Source organism: Leucoraja erinacea, chromosome 12 (assembly GCF_028641065.1).
Source record: "Leucoraja erinacea ecotype New England chromosome 12, Leri_hhj_1, whole genome shotgun sequence".
Lineage (NCBI taxonomy): Eukaryota > Metazoa > Chordata > Chondrichthyes > Rajiformes > Rajidae > Leucoraja > Leucoraja erinaceus.
Genome location: NC_073388.1, coordinates 1,593,988 through 1,613,055, shown reverse-complemented (window position 1 = coordinate 1,613,055; position 19,068 = coordinate 1,593,988). Strand labels below are relative to the sequence as shown.

The 19,068-nt window shown below is 44.4% G+C and overlaps 1 protein-coding gene across 1 annotated transcript in view; it reads left to right on the top strand.

Moving 5' to 3' along the window:
* The window catches only part of wdr44 (WD repeat domain 44), a 63,720-nt gene that overhangs the window by 8,709 nt on the left and 35,943 nt on the right, over positions 1-19,068 (top strand). The window contains exons 2-4 of the mRNA XM_055644183.1: positions 3,392-3,422; positions 11,426-11,485; positions 16,707-17,385. Of these exons, the coding sequence (XP_055500158.1) occupies positions 3,392-3,422; positions 11,426-11,485; positions 16,707-17,385 (770 nt within the window). The remainder of the gene's footprint in view (positions 1-3,391; positions 3,423-11,425; positions 11,486-16,706; positions 17,386-19,068) is intronic.

Below are 19,068 nucleotides of genomic sequence, written 5' to 3'. Positions count from 1 at the left end.
ATGTCTGATTTGTATTTCTGGAATACAAATTATTTTTCTTGAATGCAAATGATTTCCATTAATCTCTAGTGATTTACATGACGGGCTTGGGGTATCAGGGATGGAATGATATCATGCTCTGTTGGGCATGAAAGAGGAAAACTCAAACTTTCAAATTAAACGTGTTTTCATGTTGATCTTGCTGGGTATGTAAACTTGCTGTGTGCCATTAAGCCCATGTTATGACAGCTTAAAATGCCCTGAAATGTATTAGAAATAGTTCAACCAAGTTGAATACTATGTTGTGTTTTGGAATAATTTATCTTCGAACATTAGTTTATTCCACCCTAAACTCTTTCCCCTCCCCCCAACAGTCCAATAATAATTTATTCAAATGTTAATCTATCCATATATGCTTCTGCTTTGATGTAAGGGCCAAAGAATAAATAACACCATAAACTCAATTTTAGATAATGCCCAGGTAATTCCAGGAGACTCTAAATTGCACATATTTGGATTTTCACTTCTCAATGTCTGCTTCTTGCTGTGTATGATTGAGCATTGTGGATCTGTGAGAATAATACTGCTGATAAGTGTGAGGTGCTACATCTTGGCAGGACAAATCAAAATAGGACGTACATGGTAAATGGTAGGGAATTGAAGAATGTAGGTGAACAGCGGGATCTGGGAATAACTGTGCACAGTTCCCTGAAAGTGGAATCTCATGTAGATAGGGTGGTAAAGAAAGCTTTTGGTGTGCTGGCCTTTATAAATCAGAGCATTGAGTATAGAAGTTGGATGTAATGTTAAAATTGTACAAGGCATTGGTGAGGCCAATTCTGGAGTATGGTGTACAATTTTGGTCGCCTAATTATAGGAAGGATGTCAACAAAATAGAGAGAGTACAGAGGAGATTTACTAGAATGTTGCCTGGGTTTCAGCAACTAAGTTACAGAGAAAGGTTGAACATGTTAGGGATTTATTCTTTGGAGCGCAGAAGGTTAAGGGGGGACTTGATAGAGGTTTTTAAAATGATGAGAGGGATACACAGAGTTGACGTGGAAAAGCTTTTCCCACTGAGAGTAGGGAAGATTCAAACAAGGGGACATGACTTGAGAATTAAGGGACTGAAGTTTAGGGGTAACTTGAGGGGGAACTTCTTTACTCAGAGAGTGGTGGCTGTGTGGAATGAGCTTCCAGTGAAGGTGGTGGAGGCAGGTTCGTTTTTATCATTTAAAAATAAATTGGATAGTTATATGGACGGGAAGGGAATGGAAGGTTATGGTCTGAGCACAGGTATATGGGACTAGGGGAGAATATGTGTTCGGCACGGACTAGAAAGGTCGAGATGGCCTGTTTCCGTGCTGTAATTGTTATATGGTTATATGGTTATATTATAACCATATAACCATTATATGGTTATAATAATCAGTGTAAATTTGGAGGGGGTGGGGTGGAGAGACGTGGAATGAATTGAATGAAGGTCTAAATATTTGGGAATGGGTTCACAGCTTCACAACTTGCCGGTCCAGCTGCTGAAGGTGCAAGTGAACAACAGAACAAAGTCTGTGCTCCGTTGTCAAACTGGGAAAAGCTGTGTAATAGCAAAGTTGTACAACACTTGGGGGCACAGCCATAATGATGCCGCTGGGGGCTGGCATGGAGGTAAAGGTCTGGTATATGGTCATAAGGGATAGGAGTAGAATTAGGCCATTCAGCCCATCGTCAAATCCGCCATTCAGTCATGGCTGATCTATCTCTCCATCCTAAACCCATTCTCCTGCCTTCTCCCCATAACCTCCGACACCTGTACTAATCAAGAATCTATCTATCTCTGCCTTAAAAATATTCACTGACGGCCTCCACCGTCTTCTGTGGCAAAGAATTCCGCAGATTCACCACCCTCTGACTAAAGAAATTTCTCCTCATCTCTTTTCTAAAAGAACGTCCTTTAATTCTGAGACTATGATCTCTAATCCTACTCCCCCACCAGTGGAAACATCCTCTCCACATCCACTCTATCCAAGCCTTTCACTATTCTGTATGTTTCAATGAGGTGCCCCCTCATGCTTCGAAACTCCAGTCAGTACAGGCCCAGTGCTGACAAACACTCATCATATGTTAACCCACTCATTCCTGGGATAATTCTTGTAAACCTCCCTGGGCCCTCTCCAGAGCCAGCACATCCTTCCTCAGATATGTTGCCCAAAATTGTTCACAATATTCCAAATGCGGCCTGACCAGCGCCTTATAGAGCCTCAGCATTACATCCCTGTTTTTGTATACAAGCCTTCTTGAAATAAATGCTAGTATTGAATTTGCTTTCTTTACTACCGATCACTGAAGTCTTGCTTATTTAGGTGTAGCCTTGCCCATGAAGAATCTTTGCTGTCATCCAGCCATACATTTGAACATTGCATTCATTCTGTGCTGCTCCAGGTAGAAGGCGCAGATCTACATCCAGAACTGGTATAGGCGGCCACAGGCTAATTCTGGAATTGGGGGACTGTGTTGAGAATCAAAGTCAGGAACATTCAGATTCTTTAATGTTCAGAAGGTGAAACAGACTGGATTTCGAGGTTTAGAGATACAATAGGAGATAAGGGGTGGTTTATCCAAAACATCGTTTTATTTTTAACTGTGGTTAAAAATATTGTGAGTTTAAAACTAATAAGAGGTTTCCTGTGTGCTTTGAGGGTATGCCGTTCAATGGTTCAGTACTCAGAAAGTATTCCGCAGTGGTTTTTTAATCAAATATACCAATCATTTAAATTCTGAGAAAGAAAAAAATGAAAGGTTTTAGTGGAAGCAAAGGCTAAATAGTCTAGCCTCTTGTGATCTTACTCAGCGATATTGTTTTCTCAGTGTGCAGTGCTAACAAAGGATTGATTAGTCTATTGTATGTACTCATTAACGATCCTGTCAATTTTATTTTACAACTCCATGCTTCATTGTAGCTGACTTAACCTATGCAAATCAGAATCAATTTGTTGAGGTGGATCTGTATTTAGCAAGATTGGCAACCACTTTCAATAATTTGTTTTGCAATGTTTGAAATGAGTGTGTTCCTTCAAACGCCTTCCTGTCAATTATGGAGAACTCCAATTTCAGTAAGGAAGATCAGTGTAACAACTGATTTCTTTTCATTTCTTGAGACCCGAGACTGCAGATGTTGGAATGTGGATTAAATATAACTGCTGGAGGAGCTCAGCAGGTTGAGTACCATTTATGGAGGCAAAGCATGATCAGCAAAAAATATTACTGATGTCTATGTGTTCTCTCTATGCTTATGGCACGAAAGCAGAAATATTTCTGGAAAACTTGTCTGTGGTTACTATTGGCCGCAAAATTAAGATGCCTCATTGGTTAAACTATCAGAATAATGTCTTTGTTTTTTTTTCCTATCCCCTAGGTCCCCAGCAAAGATCATTATCTCGACCAAGGTATGTAATGCAGGTATACAAACTTATCAGAATTGAGCAAACGTCACGGTAGGTTGTAAAGATTACAGTTCTTGTACTCTTCCCCATTCTAATGTGAGGGAGGAATGGCAGGTGTTGGTCGGAGTGTAAGATCAAAACATGAAATGGAAAGGTTCACTTAGTAAGTAGCTTTACGTGATGTGTGCGCCAACTTGTAACTTAGGGCTAGTTTACTTTAAAGATATAGCGTGGAAACAGGCCCTCCGGCCCACCGAGTCCGCACTGACCAGCAATCCCCGCACATTAGCACAAACATACACACACTAGGGACAATTTACAATTATACTAAGTATTCAAACCCAAGCCAATTAACCTGCAAACCTGTACGTCTTTGGAGTGTGGGAGGAAACTAAAGATCTCAGAGAAAATTCACGCGGTCACGGGGAGAACGTGCAACTCTGTACAGACTGCACCCGTAGTTAGGATCGATCCTGAGTCTCTGGCGCTGCAAGCGCTGTAAGGCAGCAACTCTACCGCTGCGCCACCATGCCGCCCAAATCGCGGGTACCTTGCTGTGGGTAGAAACAAGGAACTGCAGATGGTGGTTTACACCAAAGATAGACACAAAGTGCTGGAGTAGCTCAGCACGTCAGGCAGCATCTGTGGAGAAGCTCGAACCCGCTGAGTTACTCCAGCACTTTGTATCTGTCTTAGTAACTCGAGGCCCAGATGTGGTAATACAGGTGGAGGTTGACCTGTAGTTGATGGTTTACTTTCACTGTGGGCTGCCTCATGTAGGTATAGCCTTGCTTTAGATGAACCTTCTCATTGCTGGGCAGATTACAGGCACTTTTACATGACCCATCAGCATTTTACATTTTTCACTTGGACAGGTTATTTTGATGTCTATTGTGTTATTAGTGGTATTCTTCAATACCTTTCATGTTTGCTACCATTAATCCTGCTTGCAAAAAATAATTAATTCTACTTCAGGACTGATTCCTCTCCAATTTCATCAAACCGATTTAAAAATTGTTATTTTGCTTGATGTTTGGACAAACACTCCAGTTCGCTAGTCCACCACTCTGCGGGTGCCCTCTGCCTTCACACCCTACACGCCCTGTGACTGCTGGCCATGTCAGGGTCGGGCAGTGGCTGGTATGATGGACTGGCCAGATTGCATGGTTTCTGTCATTGCCACCTGTTTTCTTGTCTTCCCCGCTAGAGATTTCACTCTGGTAACAAGCTTGGCTGCTCTTCATTCAACTACAGTCTCTGAGCCTTATCCTGGGGAAATTAACTCCCAACTGCTGAAGAATATCTATCTACTTTTTCCCAATGCCTCAGAAATCGAATCACTTCCTGCACCATTTCTGAAGTCAGGCATTGGACTTTTTTAAACGCACTGTCATCTAGAGATTGGTAAATGCATGACTTTTTCAGCTTTCTCTCCCCCACTACAATCAGCCCGAAGAATCCCGACCCGAAACGTCACCTATCCATGTTCTCCACAGATGCTGCCTGACCAGCACTCTGAGTTACTCCAGCACTCTGTGAAACATTCTGTGACCTATCCATGTTCTCCACAGATGCTGCCTGACCCGCTGAGTTACTCCAGCACTCTGTGAAACGTTACCTATCCATGTTCTCCACAGATGCTGCCTGACCCGCTGAGTTACTCCAGCACTCTGTGAAACATTACCTATCCATGTTCTCCACAGATGCTGCCTGACCCGCTGAGTTACTCCAGCACTCTGTGAAACGTCACCTATCCATGTTCTCCACAGATGCTGCCTGACCCGCTGAGTTACTCCAGCACTCTGTGTTGTTCACAATCAAGATTGCTGTGTTTGACATCCTGTTTTTTAAACTTTATTTGTGACTGTAATTGTGCCCTCAGGAAGTGAATTTTGGATATTCCTGTCGCTGGTTTCCATGAGAACAATTATTCCAATCTATTTCCATTTTCAATGTCAAACACACTTCAAATGTCCCAAGCCATCTCTGTGCGGTACATTAGGGTACATCAGTCCATGGTACAGTGGGCAGTGCATAGTGGTATTGACAGTTGCAGAAACATCTTTCCTGATTGACGATTGACTTGTGAGCATTCTTGTGCTCTGCTCTGCTTCCCTGCACACTGTGCCCTCAGCATCCTCCTGGTCTATGCTGCCCAAACGTGTTATGTCCTTGTTCAGTATTCTGTACTGGAAAGGGATGTTAGAGCTTGACATCCCTGGAGCTTTGCTGCATTGCCCATCTCCCTTGATTAACGGAATCAAGGGATATAGGGGGAAAAGCGGGAACGATGTACTGATTTTGGGTGATGCGCCATGATCATATTGAATGGCGGTGCTGGCTTGAAGGACCGAATGGCCTACTCTTGCACCCATTTTCTATGCGTCTTCCTCTTCGCATGCTGCTGATCCAGGGACTTCTCATTGCCTGATACTGAGAAGTGACTCCAGCCACCACTCAAGTTCCAGCTCCCACCAGTCTCGAGTTTCAACAAGTCAGCACGCTTCCTACAATTGTGTTCATCCAAGAAATGTGAAGTCCCTTGAAATGTGCCATTGGAATTATCAGCAGCTGTTCACAGCTGGACACCTCTTTATTGCTTCAGTTATGAGCATAGAAAAGTACACCACAGTTACTGGTCCTTGGACACACAATGGAGTTGTCTTTGTTTTTTTTCCCTTGCTGAAGTTATATCAACCTCCTTCCCCCTCTCCACCAAATTCCCATTTCCTCTTGGCTGACATGCTAATCCATTTAGATGATGTAGGTTGTTGCCTGTCATCGTGTATTAGTAGTGCAGTAACTTTGGACTGGGTTATATATGTAGTTCAATGCAAGATTCAATGTTTATTTTTTTCATTGTGCCGTTGCTCAATTTGTTATGCAAAAGCTGACTACCATTGAGATTCTGTGTTTGTGTGCAATGAAGTAATCTTCACACTGAGTTGTGTCACTTTAAATGAAGCAGTCTAAATATAGTCGGTTAATTATTGCAGTTCAGCCATCTGTAAACTCAATTCCTTAATAGGTATTACATTGTTTTAAATTTTCTGTTCCTTCCTCTTTCCTTTCATTTCAGTCTATTGTTCATCTTTACTTAGAAACATAGAAAATAGGTGGAGGAGGAGGCCATTTGGCCCTTCGAGCCAGCACTGCCATTCATTGTGATCTTATTGAAACATATAGGATTGTTAAGGGTTTGGACACGCTAGAGGCAGGAAACATGTTTCTAGATGTTGGGGGAGTACAGACCTTGCACCACCCGGCGTGGCTTTAATGGCCGCGGGACAATTGCCATCGCCAGCCGGGGGCTTTGACTTTGACTCTGACATCGTGGGGGGGGAGAGTGCAGTGGAGAGATAAGTGTTTTTGGCCTTCCATCACAATGATGTGATGGATGTTTATGTAAATTATGTTGTGTTGTTGTGTCTTGGGTCTATTTGTTTGTAATGTATGGCTGCAGAAACGGCATTTCGTTAGGACCTCAAGGGGTCCAAATGACAATTAAATGTATCTTGTATCTTGTAACCAGGGGGCACAGTTTAAGATAAGGGGTAAGCCATTTAGAACGGAGACGAGGAAACACCTTTTCTCACAGAGAGTTTTGAGTCTGTGGAATTCTCTGCCTCAGAGGGTGGTGGAGGCCGGTTCTCTGGATATATTCAAGAGAGAGCTAGATAGGGCTCTTAAAAATAGCGGAGTCAGGGAATATGGGGAGAAGGCAGGAACGGGGTGCTGATTGAGGATGATCAGCCATGATCACATTGAATGGCAGTACTGGCTCGAAGGGCCGAATGGCCTACTCGTCTATTGTCTATTGTCCATTGATCATGGCTGATCATCCACAATCAGTAACCCGCGCCTGCCTTCTCCCCATACCCCTTGATTCTGCTAGCCCCTAGAGCTCTATCTAACTCTTTTAAATTCATCCAGTGAATTGGCCTCCACTGCCCTCTGTGGCAAGGAATTCCACTAATTCACAACCCTTGGGGTGTAAAAGTTTTTTCTCATCTCAGTTTTAAATGGCCTCCACTTTATTCTTAGACTGTGGTCCCTGGTTCTGGACTCCTCCAACATTAGGAACATTTTTCCTGCATCAAGCTTGTCCAGTCCTTTTATAATTTTATATGTTTTGAAAGATCCCCTCTCATCCTAAATTCCAGTGAATACAAGCCCAGTCTTTCCAATCTTTCCTCATATGACAGTCCCGCCATCCCAGGGATTAACCTCGTGAACCAATGCTGCACTGCCTCAATCACAAGGATGTCCTTCCTCTAAATTAGGAGATTAAAAACTGCACACAATACTCCAGATGTGGTCTCGCCAGAGCCCTGTACAGCTGCAGAAGGACCTCTTTACTCTGATACTCAAATGCTCTTGTTATGAAGGCCAACATGCCATTAGCTTTCTTCACTGACTGCTGTACCTGCGTGTGTTTACTTTCAGTGACTGGTGTACAAAGACACTCAGGTCTCGTTGCACTTCCCTTTTTCCTAATCTGACACCATTGAGATAAAAATCTGCCTCCTTGTTCTTGCAGCCAAAGTGGATAACCTCACATTTATCTGGATTATACTGCATCTGCCATGCATCTGCCCACTCACTCAACCTGTCCAGGTCACCCTGCAACCTCCCAGCATCCTCTTCGCTGTTCACACTGCCACCCAGCTTTGTTTCATCTGCAAATTTGTTAGTGTAACTTTTAATCCCATCATCTAAATCATTAATATATATTGTAAATAGTTGCGGCCCCAGCACTGAGCCTTGCGGCACTCCACTCGCCACTGCCTGCCATTCTGACAGTGACCCGTTTATTCATGCACTTTGTTTCCTGTCTGCAAACCAATTCTCTATCCATGTCAATACCCTAGTCCCAATACCATGTGCTCTAATTTTGCCCACTAATATCTTGTGTGGGACCTTATCAAAGGCTTTCTGAAAGTCCAGATACACTACATCCACTGGCTCTCCTTCATCCATTTTACTTGACTCATCCTCAAAAAATTCCAGAAGATTAGTCAAGCAGGATTTCCCTTTCATAAATCCATGCTGACTTGGATCAATCCTTTTACTGCTATCCAAATGCGCCGTTATTACTTCTTTAACAATTGACTCCAGCATCTTCCCCACCACCGATATCAGGCTAACTGGTCTATAATTCCCCGTTTTCTCTCTCACTCCTTTCTTGAAAGGTGGAATGACATTAGCTGCCCTCCAATCCACAGGATCTGATCTTGAATCTATAGAACATTGGAAAATGATCACCAATGCATCCATGATTTCTAGAGCCACCTCCTTGAGTACCCTGGGATGCAGACAGGCCCTGGGGATTTATCAGCCTTCAATCAGTCTACCCAATACTATTTCTCGCCTACTGCAAATTTCTTTCAGTTCCTCTGTCTCCCTAGATCTTCTGTCCTCTAGTACATCTGGGCGATTGTTTGTTCTATGTTCTGTGTGTCTTCCTTAGTGAAGACAGAACCAAAGTACCGGTTCAACTCGGTCTGAAATGACTGAATTTACATTTAAAAAAACACACAAAGTGCTGGAGTAACTCAGCGGGTCAGGCAGCATCACTGGAGAACATGGAAAGATGACGTTTTGGGTCGGGACCCTTAACATTTGCCTGATTCTTGTTTTGGCTCTGTCTAACTCTCTGCATCTCATCTCATCTGACTTGGTCTCGTATGACCAAAAGCTTCCTTTAAATATTGGAAAGATGCAAGTCATTGTATTATGTCCCTGTCCTCAACTCAGTTTATTAGCTACTTGTTCCTTTCCCTGCCGACTGCTTGTGGCATTTTTTGCAGTGTTCTTGCTGACCCTATGTGACAGCAGATCTACATCATTAAAAACTGTAGCTCCATCAAGTGCTCCCATCCCACTCCTGCCTTTGTTAACGCTAGGGTGATTATTGCAATACACTGGCCTTTCATCTTGATCCTCCATAATCCCAAGCTAACCAAATATCAACCTCCCTAACTCTTACCCAAATCCTCGTCAATGTCCAACCCAGTGCCTGCTGTAGTACAGTTGGATTCTCGCTATGTAGTGGGGAGGTTTTTTTAAACTTTGCCATTCTTTTCACACCCTGCACTATCTCTATAATTCTGAAATAATTATTGCTGCCTTGCAAGCAAACCTTCCTCTTTGGTGACTCTGCACTTCAATTATGATGAAGTCACTGGAGACGCTAACATTTGCAGATGCTGGGAACTTCAACAAAAAACTTAATGCTGGAAGAACTTGGTGGGTCAGGCTGCATCTGTGGAGGGAACAGGCTGCAGAAGGGTTACGACCTGAAATGTCACCCTCCCATTCCTTCCACAGATGCTGCCTGACCCACTGAGTTCTTCCAGCCCTTTATTTTCATGATGTCCGCATATCTGTGATTTCAATCACTTCCCTGTTGATGATTTGTGCAGGAACTGATTCTGGAATCCACTCCCAACCCAAAGTTCGAACCTGGGTTTGATCCTAACCTCGGGTGCTGTCTGTGTAGAGTTTGCACATTCTCCCTGTGACTGCGTGGGTTTCCTTCAGATGATCCTGTTTCCTCTTATACGCCAAAGATGTGCGGGTTTGTAGATTAATTGGCCCTGTGTAAATTGCCCCTAGTGTGTAGTGAGTGGATGAGAAAGAGGGATAACTAGTGTGAACAGGTGATCGATGGTCGTCATGGACATATTGGGCTGAAGGATCGGTTCTTTCCTCCCTTAAAACTTACCTTGCCTAATATCTGTTGAATGGACTGGCGGCAAAGTTTGGTTTGGCAGCTGTCCTGTGAAATGATTTTTGATCCCATGCTGTGTTAGGTGTAAGTTGTTTATCAATTGAATTGTGGACATAGTATTCATCATGGGTATCGTAGACAGTGTGGAGTTGGATTAAACAGGGTCTAATATGAATGTGTTGGATGATTTGTCCCTGTCATGCATTCATTTCCACGGCAGGAATTGCCATTCAGATTTCAATATATTAATTTACATCTTGATTATAGTTTCCTTTTCATTCAGATCAGCATGAACTGTGCAGCGGGTGGAGACCCGGGTTCGATCCTGACCTAGGGTGCTTTTTGGGTGGAGTTTGCACGTTCTCCCTGTGACTGCATCCTCCAGAAGCTCCAGTTTTCCCCCACACCCCCAAAGGCGTGCGGGTTGCTTGATCAATTGGCCCTCTGTTAATTGCCCACTAGTGTGCAGGCAGTAGGTGCAAAAGTGGGATGACATAGAACTACTGTGAATGGGAGATCGATGGTTGGCATAGACGTGATGGGCCAAAAGACCTGTTTCCATGCTGTATCTTTGAACTCTAAAGGGCCTGTCCCACTTATGCGGTTTTTTTTAGCGACTTGCCGGCACCTATCAAAGTCGCAGCAGGTCTCCGAAAATGTTCAACATGTTGAAAATCCAGCGGCGACCTGAAAAAGGTGCAACTCTTTGGGTGGGGTGATGCCTGTACGGTCGTGAATAGTCACCCAAACAGTCATACCTTTTTCTGGTCACCGCTGGATTTTCAACCTGTTGAAAACTTTCGACTACCTGCTGCGACTATGACGGGTGCCGGCAAGTTGCCGAAAAAATCGCGTAAGTGGGACGGGCCCTTAAACTGGTTAACTGATTGTCTTTGATCTATGATATCCTTTATATCACTAATTATTCAAAATGGTCCTGCTCCTGCCAGCGCCTCCCTCTCCACAATTTGAAACATGAAAGCTACATTATTATAATGATTGCATTTTATTAACTAAGCTATATAAAAAATATATTACTTGTGTGTTCTGGTAGTGCAGTAACTGCCATCCTCGTTAATTTGAGATAAAAGTCCCTTATTCAAATAGAAACGTAAGCTCTTTGTAATTTAATTTTCCAACTGAGGCTTTGATATTTCAAAGCATTAGGATTAGATGCTGTTGTATCAAAGTTATTGGTTAATCATTTCTTGAATAATTCTCTGCAAGGTTATGGTAGAATGCTAGCATCTTACACACTGTTCTTCCTTTGCAGGAGCAAATAGACAATGAAGCACATCGGGACTTTTCATTTGGACAGGATCATAAAGATGAGGTTTGTATACAGCCTGCATAAAAATATAGACATAGAAACAGAAAATAGGTGCAGGAGGAGGCTATTCGGCCCTTCGAGCCAGCACCGCCATTCATTTTGATCATGGCCGATCGTCCCCAATCAATAACCCGTGCCTGCCTTCTCCCCATATCCCTTGATTCCACTAGCCCCTAGAGCTCTAACTCTCTGTTAAATCCATCCAGTGATTTGGCCTCCACTGCCCTCCATGGCAGGGAATTCCACAAATTCACAACTCGCTGGGTGAAAAAGTATTTTCTCACCTCAGTCTTAAATGATCTCCCCTTTATTCTAAGACTGTGGCCCCTGGTTCTGGACTCGCCCAACAATGGGAACATTTTTCCTGCATGTAGCTTGTCCAATCCTTTTACAATTTTATATATTTCTATAAGATACCCCCTCATCCTTCTAAACTCCAGTGAATACAAGCCTAGTCTTTTCAATCTTTCCTCATATGACAGTCCCACCATCCCAGGGATCAAACTCGTGAACCTACGCTGCACTGCCTCAATCACAAGGATGTCCTTCCTCAAATTAGGAGACCAAAAGTCCAGATGTGGTCTTACCAGAGCCCTATACAACTGCAGAAGAACCTATACTGAAATCCTCTTGTTATGAAGGCCAACATTCCATTAGCTCTCTTCACTGCCTGCTGTACCTGTAAGCCAACTTTCAGTGACCGGTGTACAAGGACACCCAGGTCTCGCTGTACCTCCCCCTTACCTAACCTAACCCCATTAAGATAATAATCTGCCCCCTTGTTTTTGCCACCAAAGTGAATAACCTCACATTTATCTATTATACTGCATCTGCCACGCATCTGCCCACTCACTCAACCTGTCCAGGTCACCCTGCAACCTCCTAACATCCTTTTCGCAGTTCACACTGCCACCCAGCTTTGTGTCATCCACAAACTTGCTAGTGTTGCTCCTAATTCCCTCTTCCAAATCATTAATATATATGGAAAACAGTTGTGGCCCCAACACGGAGCCTTGCGGTACTCCACTCACCACTGCCTGCCATTCTGAAAAGGACCCGTTCACTCCTACTCTTTGCTTCCTGTCTGCCAACCAATTTTCTATCCATGTCAACACCCTACGCCCAATACCATGTGCTCTAATTTAGTCACCAGTCTCCCATGCGGGACCTTATCAAAGGCTTCTGAAAGTCTAGATACACTTCATCCACTGGCTCCCCTTCATCCATTTTACTTGTCACACCCTCAAACAATTTCAGAAGATTAGTCAAGCATGATTTTCCTTTCATAAATCCATGTTGACTTGGACTAATCCTTTTACTGCTATCCAAATGCCCCATTATTACCTCTTTAATAATTGACTCCAGCATCTTTCCCACCACCAAAGTCAGGCTAACTGCTCTGTAATTCCCCGTTTTCTCTCTCGCTCCTTTCTTGAAAAGTGGGATAACATTAGCTATCCTTCAATCCACAGGAACTGATCCTGAATCTATTGAACATTGGAAAATGATCACCAATGCGTCCACTATTTCTAGAGCCACCTCCCTGAGGACCCTGGGATGCAGACCATCAGGCCCAGGGGATTTATCATCCTTCAGTCCCATTAGCCTTCCCAATACTATTTCTCGCCTAATGACATTTTCGTTCAGTTCCTCTACCCCCTTAGATCCTCTGTCCTCCAGTACTTCTGGGAGATTGTTTGTGTCTTCCTTAGTGAAGACAGATCCGAAGTACCTGTTCAACTCTTCTGCCATTTCCTTGTTCCCCATAATAATTTCACCCGTGTCTGCCTTCAAGGGACCCACATTTGACTTTGCTATTCTTTTTCCCTTAACTTACCTAAAGAAGCTTTTACTGTCCTTCTTTACATTCCTGGCCAGCTCCCCCTCCTACTTCATCTTTTCAGCCCATACCATCTCATTTTTCTCACGTTTTCTCATTTGCAATATCCAACATGTGACGTGTTAGTGTTTCTGGTCACGAGTCAAGTCAAGAGTGTTTAATTGTTCTTCTTCTTCTTGCGAATGAAACATCAATAAAACAAAGGAATAGTTAGATCTCCAGCCGTGTGTTGAGCAGCCGGGTTGTTGTCTCTGTTGGCGTCAATGTCCGCCAGGCCCTGACACAGCTCCATTTGGTGGGTGGTAGAGCGGGCACCCAGAGATGACATGGTTGGCTGTGTGTTGTTCTGCTCCACATTCACAGGCTGGGCTCTGGCAGAGGGAGTCCCCATCTCCACACGCTGGCATTGAAACGCCCAACTCCAGCACCAAGTCTGTTGAGCTTCACCCATGCTCCTCTGGGGAGGTCAGACCCTGGACAGCATTTTATCTGGTGAAGAGATGTAGCTGTGTAATGGAGATGAGGTTGCCTTCCACTCCTGTGACCACTTGGTGGCTATCCAGTGTGCTTTTTGTTTAATTGTTGTATGTACCGAATCAGAACAATGACATTTGTTTGTCGTGATCAATACCCTGATGGTTGTTGGAAAAGAGCTGTTCCTGAACCTGGACGTTACAGTTTTCAGACTCGTGTACCGCCTTCCCGATGGCAGGGGTGAATGAGAGTGTGGCCAGGGTGGTGTGGGTCCTTGATGATGCTGGCTGCCTTTTTGACGCTGTGCCCACTGTAGATCCAAAGTGCTGCAGTAACTCAGCGAGTCAGGCAGCATCTCTGGAGAGAAAGTATGGGTGAGGTTTCGGGACGGAACCCTTCTTCAGATTGGGGAGCCCATCTGAAGAGTCTGCAGTTCCTTCCTACACCGCCTGTAGATCCTTTCGATGGTGGGGAGGTCAGTACCGGTGATGGGCCGTGTGTGGAGCAGACCAGCAAACAGCGCAGCACGTCATTTTCGACTGCGCTGTTCTCCAGCCCCTCCCCCTGTTGGAGGGGTAGACCTCACAGCCCTCGACATGCACAATGAACTGGCTACAGTACCTGGGGGGCGTTTACGCGACTTCTGCTGCCTCAAACGCAAGAAGAAGATGATGCACCAGGCAGTGTCCGCCATTTCTCTATGAAGCAATATTGTCCACAATAGCTTTGTCCTTTGAGCTACTGAATCAACACAGCAGTGATCAGTTTGATGCCCAGATTCCAGACTGAAGATCCCAGTGCAAAGGGAGGATTCAGGGGGGAGACTGGCTGCATGAGAAAACAGTTTGACAAAGGCCTTCTTTTATCCCCGTATCTATTCAAAGTGTTTTCAGAGGGGGTTTTAGAATTAAATGCATGAACCAATCAGTTTTTAAACCACATTGCATCGCTGTGGCAGGATGTATCATAGAAACAACTCACGAGCAAAGCTGCTTCATGATTTGTCATGGAATTATGCCGATGACTTTGTCCTTTCACTAAGGTTGTACACGTATTTGCAAATCAAGAATGTAAAGAACAAAATTAATAGGTAGTCTAAATTGAGGAGCTGGCATGTACACTGCAGTGTTGATCTGAGTTATTTGGTGCTGATGTGAAGGGTTCATCCTTGCCTGTACACGGTTTCTCTGGTCTAATGGCTGTGGGAATGATACAATTGTCCTCAACAGCCTTTGGTTACAAAGGTCACTGAGTTGCTGCTATTGATTGTTGCTCATAGTTCCGTGTTGGAAAGCAGAGATAGATGCAATTGTGGGCATTTTTGAGAGGAATAGATCGGGTAGATGCACAGAGTCTCTTGCCCAGAGCAAGGGAATCGAGGACCAGAGGACATAGGTTCAAGGTAAAGGGAAAAAATTAATAGGAATCCGAGGGGTAACTTTTTCACACAAAAGGGTGGTGGGAGTATGGAACAAGCTGCCAGAGGAGGTAGTTGGGGCTGGGAATATCCCATCATTTAAGAAACAGTAGAAAGGTACATGGATAGGACGGGTTTGGAAGGATATGGACCAAGTGCAGGCAAGTGGGACTAGTGTAGCTGGGACATTTTTGGCCGGTGTGGGCAAGTTGGGTTGAAGGGCCTGTTTCCACACTGTATCATTCTATAGCTCTCTGTTCAATGCAGACTTTTCCCATCCGGATGATAACTTACCCTTACAACCCTTACATAATCTAGCATGTGAGACACAAGAAACTGTAGATGCTGGTTTACAGAGAGAGACAACTTGCAGTAGTAACTCTGCAGGTCAGCATCTCTGGAGGACATGGATAGTTCATGTTTTGGGTTGCGATTCTTTTTCAGGCTGATTGTGTTGGGGATTTGAGAGAAGAAAGCTGGAAGGGATGAGAGGCAGGACAAAGCCTGGCAAGTAGTATATGTAATGTGTAGGAAGGAACTGCAGATGCTGGTTTAATCCGAAGATAGACACAAAAAGCTGGATTAATTTAGCGGGTCAGGCAGCATCTGTGGAGAAAAGGAATAGCTGACGTTTGGGGTCGAGACCCCTTCAGATACAGGTGATGAGGGTTTTGATCAGCAGATGGTTGAATAAATGCCAGAGATGAAAGTACAGAAGCTGTGAGACAAAAGGATTTTTGAAGAGTTGCAAATCGTATAAGTAAATACGCCAATTTTAGGTAATTAACCAAACCTCCCACCCACCTTCTATTTTCCGCCCCATTGGAATCGTTCTCCCTTCGCATCCCCATTCAAACACGGCTACATCTGAAGTGTAAGGGCAAGGAACAAGTTAAAATAGATTTCATGTGTATGCATGGTATGGTATGCATCAACATTGGTTTCAGCACAAAATATGTCTTGCAGTAGCCAGTGTTTATTGGAGCCGATGCTGGCACTTCTGTCGACAAAGGAGGCTGAGACCGTGGACTCAATCTGACCACAAATGCAAATGAATGGTTGGTTTCAAAGATTACTTCAGAGATATCCTTCAGAGATTACTTCAGAGAATGGATCTGTTATCAGTGGCATTGAATGCGGGCAGGTTCATCAGGGTATTTGGAAGCCAGCGTGTCAGGATTCTGTCAATGAGATACTGCACCAGCACACCAAGTCCACGCCAGCCATCCATCTCCTCTTCACACTAGTTCATGTAAGCCCATTTTTGCATCTACTCCCTACACAATAGGGGTGATTTACAGGGGGGCAATTAAACTACAGACCTGCCCTCATTTAGACACTGGAGCACGCTGAGGTCACAAGGAGAACGTGCAAACCCCACACAGACAGTACCTGAGCTTAGGATCAAACCTGGGTCTCTGGCGCTGCAAGGCAGCAGTTCTACCCGCTGCGCTATGGTTCTGAACGTTGATCACGTCTGTTTTACTTGGCAGGTTGCTGACCAAGCGGAGGAAGAGGAGCAGCAGAAAGGCAAGTTGAAAAGTGCATCCTCAGAAACTAGTGGAGAGGACAGCAGCGTAAAGTCGGTTGGAGTTACATTGACTGTTTTAGCTGAAGCTGATCTGCTCAGCAATATTTCGGGGCTCTTGAACGTTGATCAGCAATTGTGTGCAAAGCCAAAGAGTTTGACAGAGCAAAGCAGCTCGGATGTAAAGCCTGAGAAGCCAGAGGTTCTGTCAGAGACGCAGACAACTCTGCCATCTTCACAAACTATCTCAGCAGTGACGTTTAATAATGGAGATACAACATCAACAAAAGTTAGTACACCATGTCCAGAGAACTCCTCGACGGACTGCAATTCATCTTCTCAACAGCCGTCAGATAAAAGAGAGGAGGACAAAGGGGACATTTTGGAGCATAATTCAGAAGATCGTTTTGCCCTGGATGATGAGTTTGCAGCTGAACAGTTGCAGCGCCCCAAACTACCACGGCAAATGAGCGCGGAACCGGACATTGTGGCCAGCACCAAGAAACCCATTCCCATCCGACCTCCGCCACCAGGGTCAAGCATTCCTCCTCCACGACCCCCACCACCTGTACGACCCGCACCTCCTCCTCGCAAGAAGAAGAGTGAAACAGCCTTAGATGTGCACAACCCTTTGGGCATAGAAGGTAAGAGCAGCTCTGCCCACTTAGAGCAGATAGAGGCCCACAGGAAACAAATATTGTAGCTCTCCACCGAAAGGTGAGGAGACTGGTGTCAAAGAGTGATTCACCATCAAGCTCGCAATGTTTCATGAAATAACTCATCTTTTAATCTTAGGTAGACAAAAATGCTGGAGAAACTCAGCGGGTGAGGCAGCATCTATGGAGCGAAGGAATAGAAACTTAGCCCCTCCAACCTTAAAGCCATACCCTGTAGTCTTTGACATTGCCACCCTAGGGTAAATGTTTCTGTCTGCCTACCCTAGTCCCGGGCGTATGTGATGTTCTGGATCTCTTCAGTTGTGATTCCATGCTAGCTGGTGAAGCTGAGGTGAGAGTGGGTGACTTGCATTGCCTCACCTTTGGACACCATTAAGAAAACAACCTGATAATGAACAGGATAGACACAAAGTGCTGCAGTAACTCGGGTAGACAAAATGCTGGAGAAACGCAGCGAGTGAGGCGGCATCTATGGAGCGAAGGAATAGGTGACGTTTCGGGTCTCGACCCGAAACGTCACCTGTTCCTTCGCTCCAAAGATGCTGCCTCACCCGCTGAGTTTCACCAGCATTTTTGTCTACCTCTGATTTTTCCAGCATCTGCAGTTCCTTCTTAGTCAATCTTTTAATCTTACATTTATTTTGCAATGCACCGTTAATCCTGTTGTGCTTATTATTAAGGCTCTGTTCTAAATTGTTTTACAGTCAGTCTTAATAATCGCAGGTGCTTTATGGGGCTGTCCCAATGTACGAGCTAATTCAAGAGTTCTCCTGAGTTTCCCCTGATTGGAACTCGAAGAATTATGGTAATGGCTGCTCGTATGTACTCGGGGCTCTCATGGACATTTTTCAACATGTTGAAAATTTTTCATGAGTCTTCACGGGCTTACCGCGTTTCCCGAGTACCTGCCGTTAGCGTTACGAGCCGCTAAGAGAACGTTCCGAGCCCCGATGTACCCGCAACGTACATTCTATGTGCTTACCATGAGTTTGATTTTTTTTTAAACTCGGGAGAGCTCTTGAATTAGCTCGTACAGTGGGACAGCCCCATTACTTATCCGGAGAGAATTTTGAAATATTTTGCAGAGAAAGTTCAGCTATAACTTTGATTTTTCATTAAAAGAAGGAGCTTGTGTTAATGGCTTCATCCTGCTCATTAATGGGAGATGTACTTAATGTCAGCGTTACCACAGTTCCATTTGTGACGAGATGGACACTGTGCCAGAAGTGTAAATGGTTCCCATTTGCTTTCACTTCCAGTTTTAACGGCACAAAGTTACTATAAATTTGTAAGTGTTCAACTTTTAACCATTTATGCACAAAATAAATCTAGTATAAATTCTATATTAATTTGGGTTTAACTTAATTAATGTGCTCACAACACACATCAGACGTGGGGCTACGTTTGGTCAAAGTCCATTTTATTTGTCATGCCACAGGAATTCCCTGCCACAGAGGGCAGTGGAGGCCAAGTCATTGGATGGATTTAAGAGAGAGTTTGATAGAACTCTAGGGGCTAGTGGAGTCAAGGGATATGGGGAGAAGGCAGGCACGGGATATTGATTGGGGACGATCAGCCATGATCACAATGAATAGCGGTGCTGGCTCAAAGGGCCGAATGGCCTCCTCCTGCACCTATTTTCTATGTCTC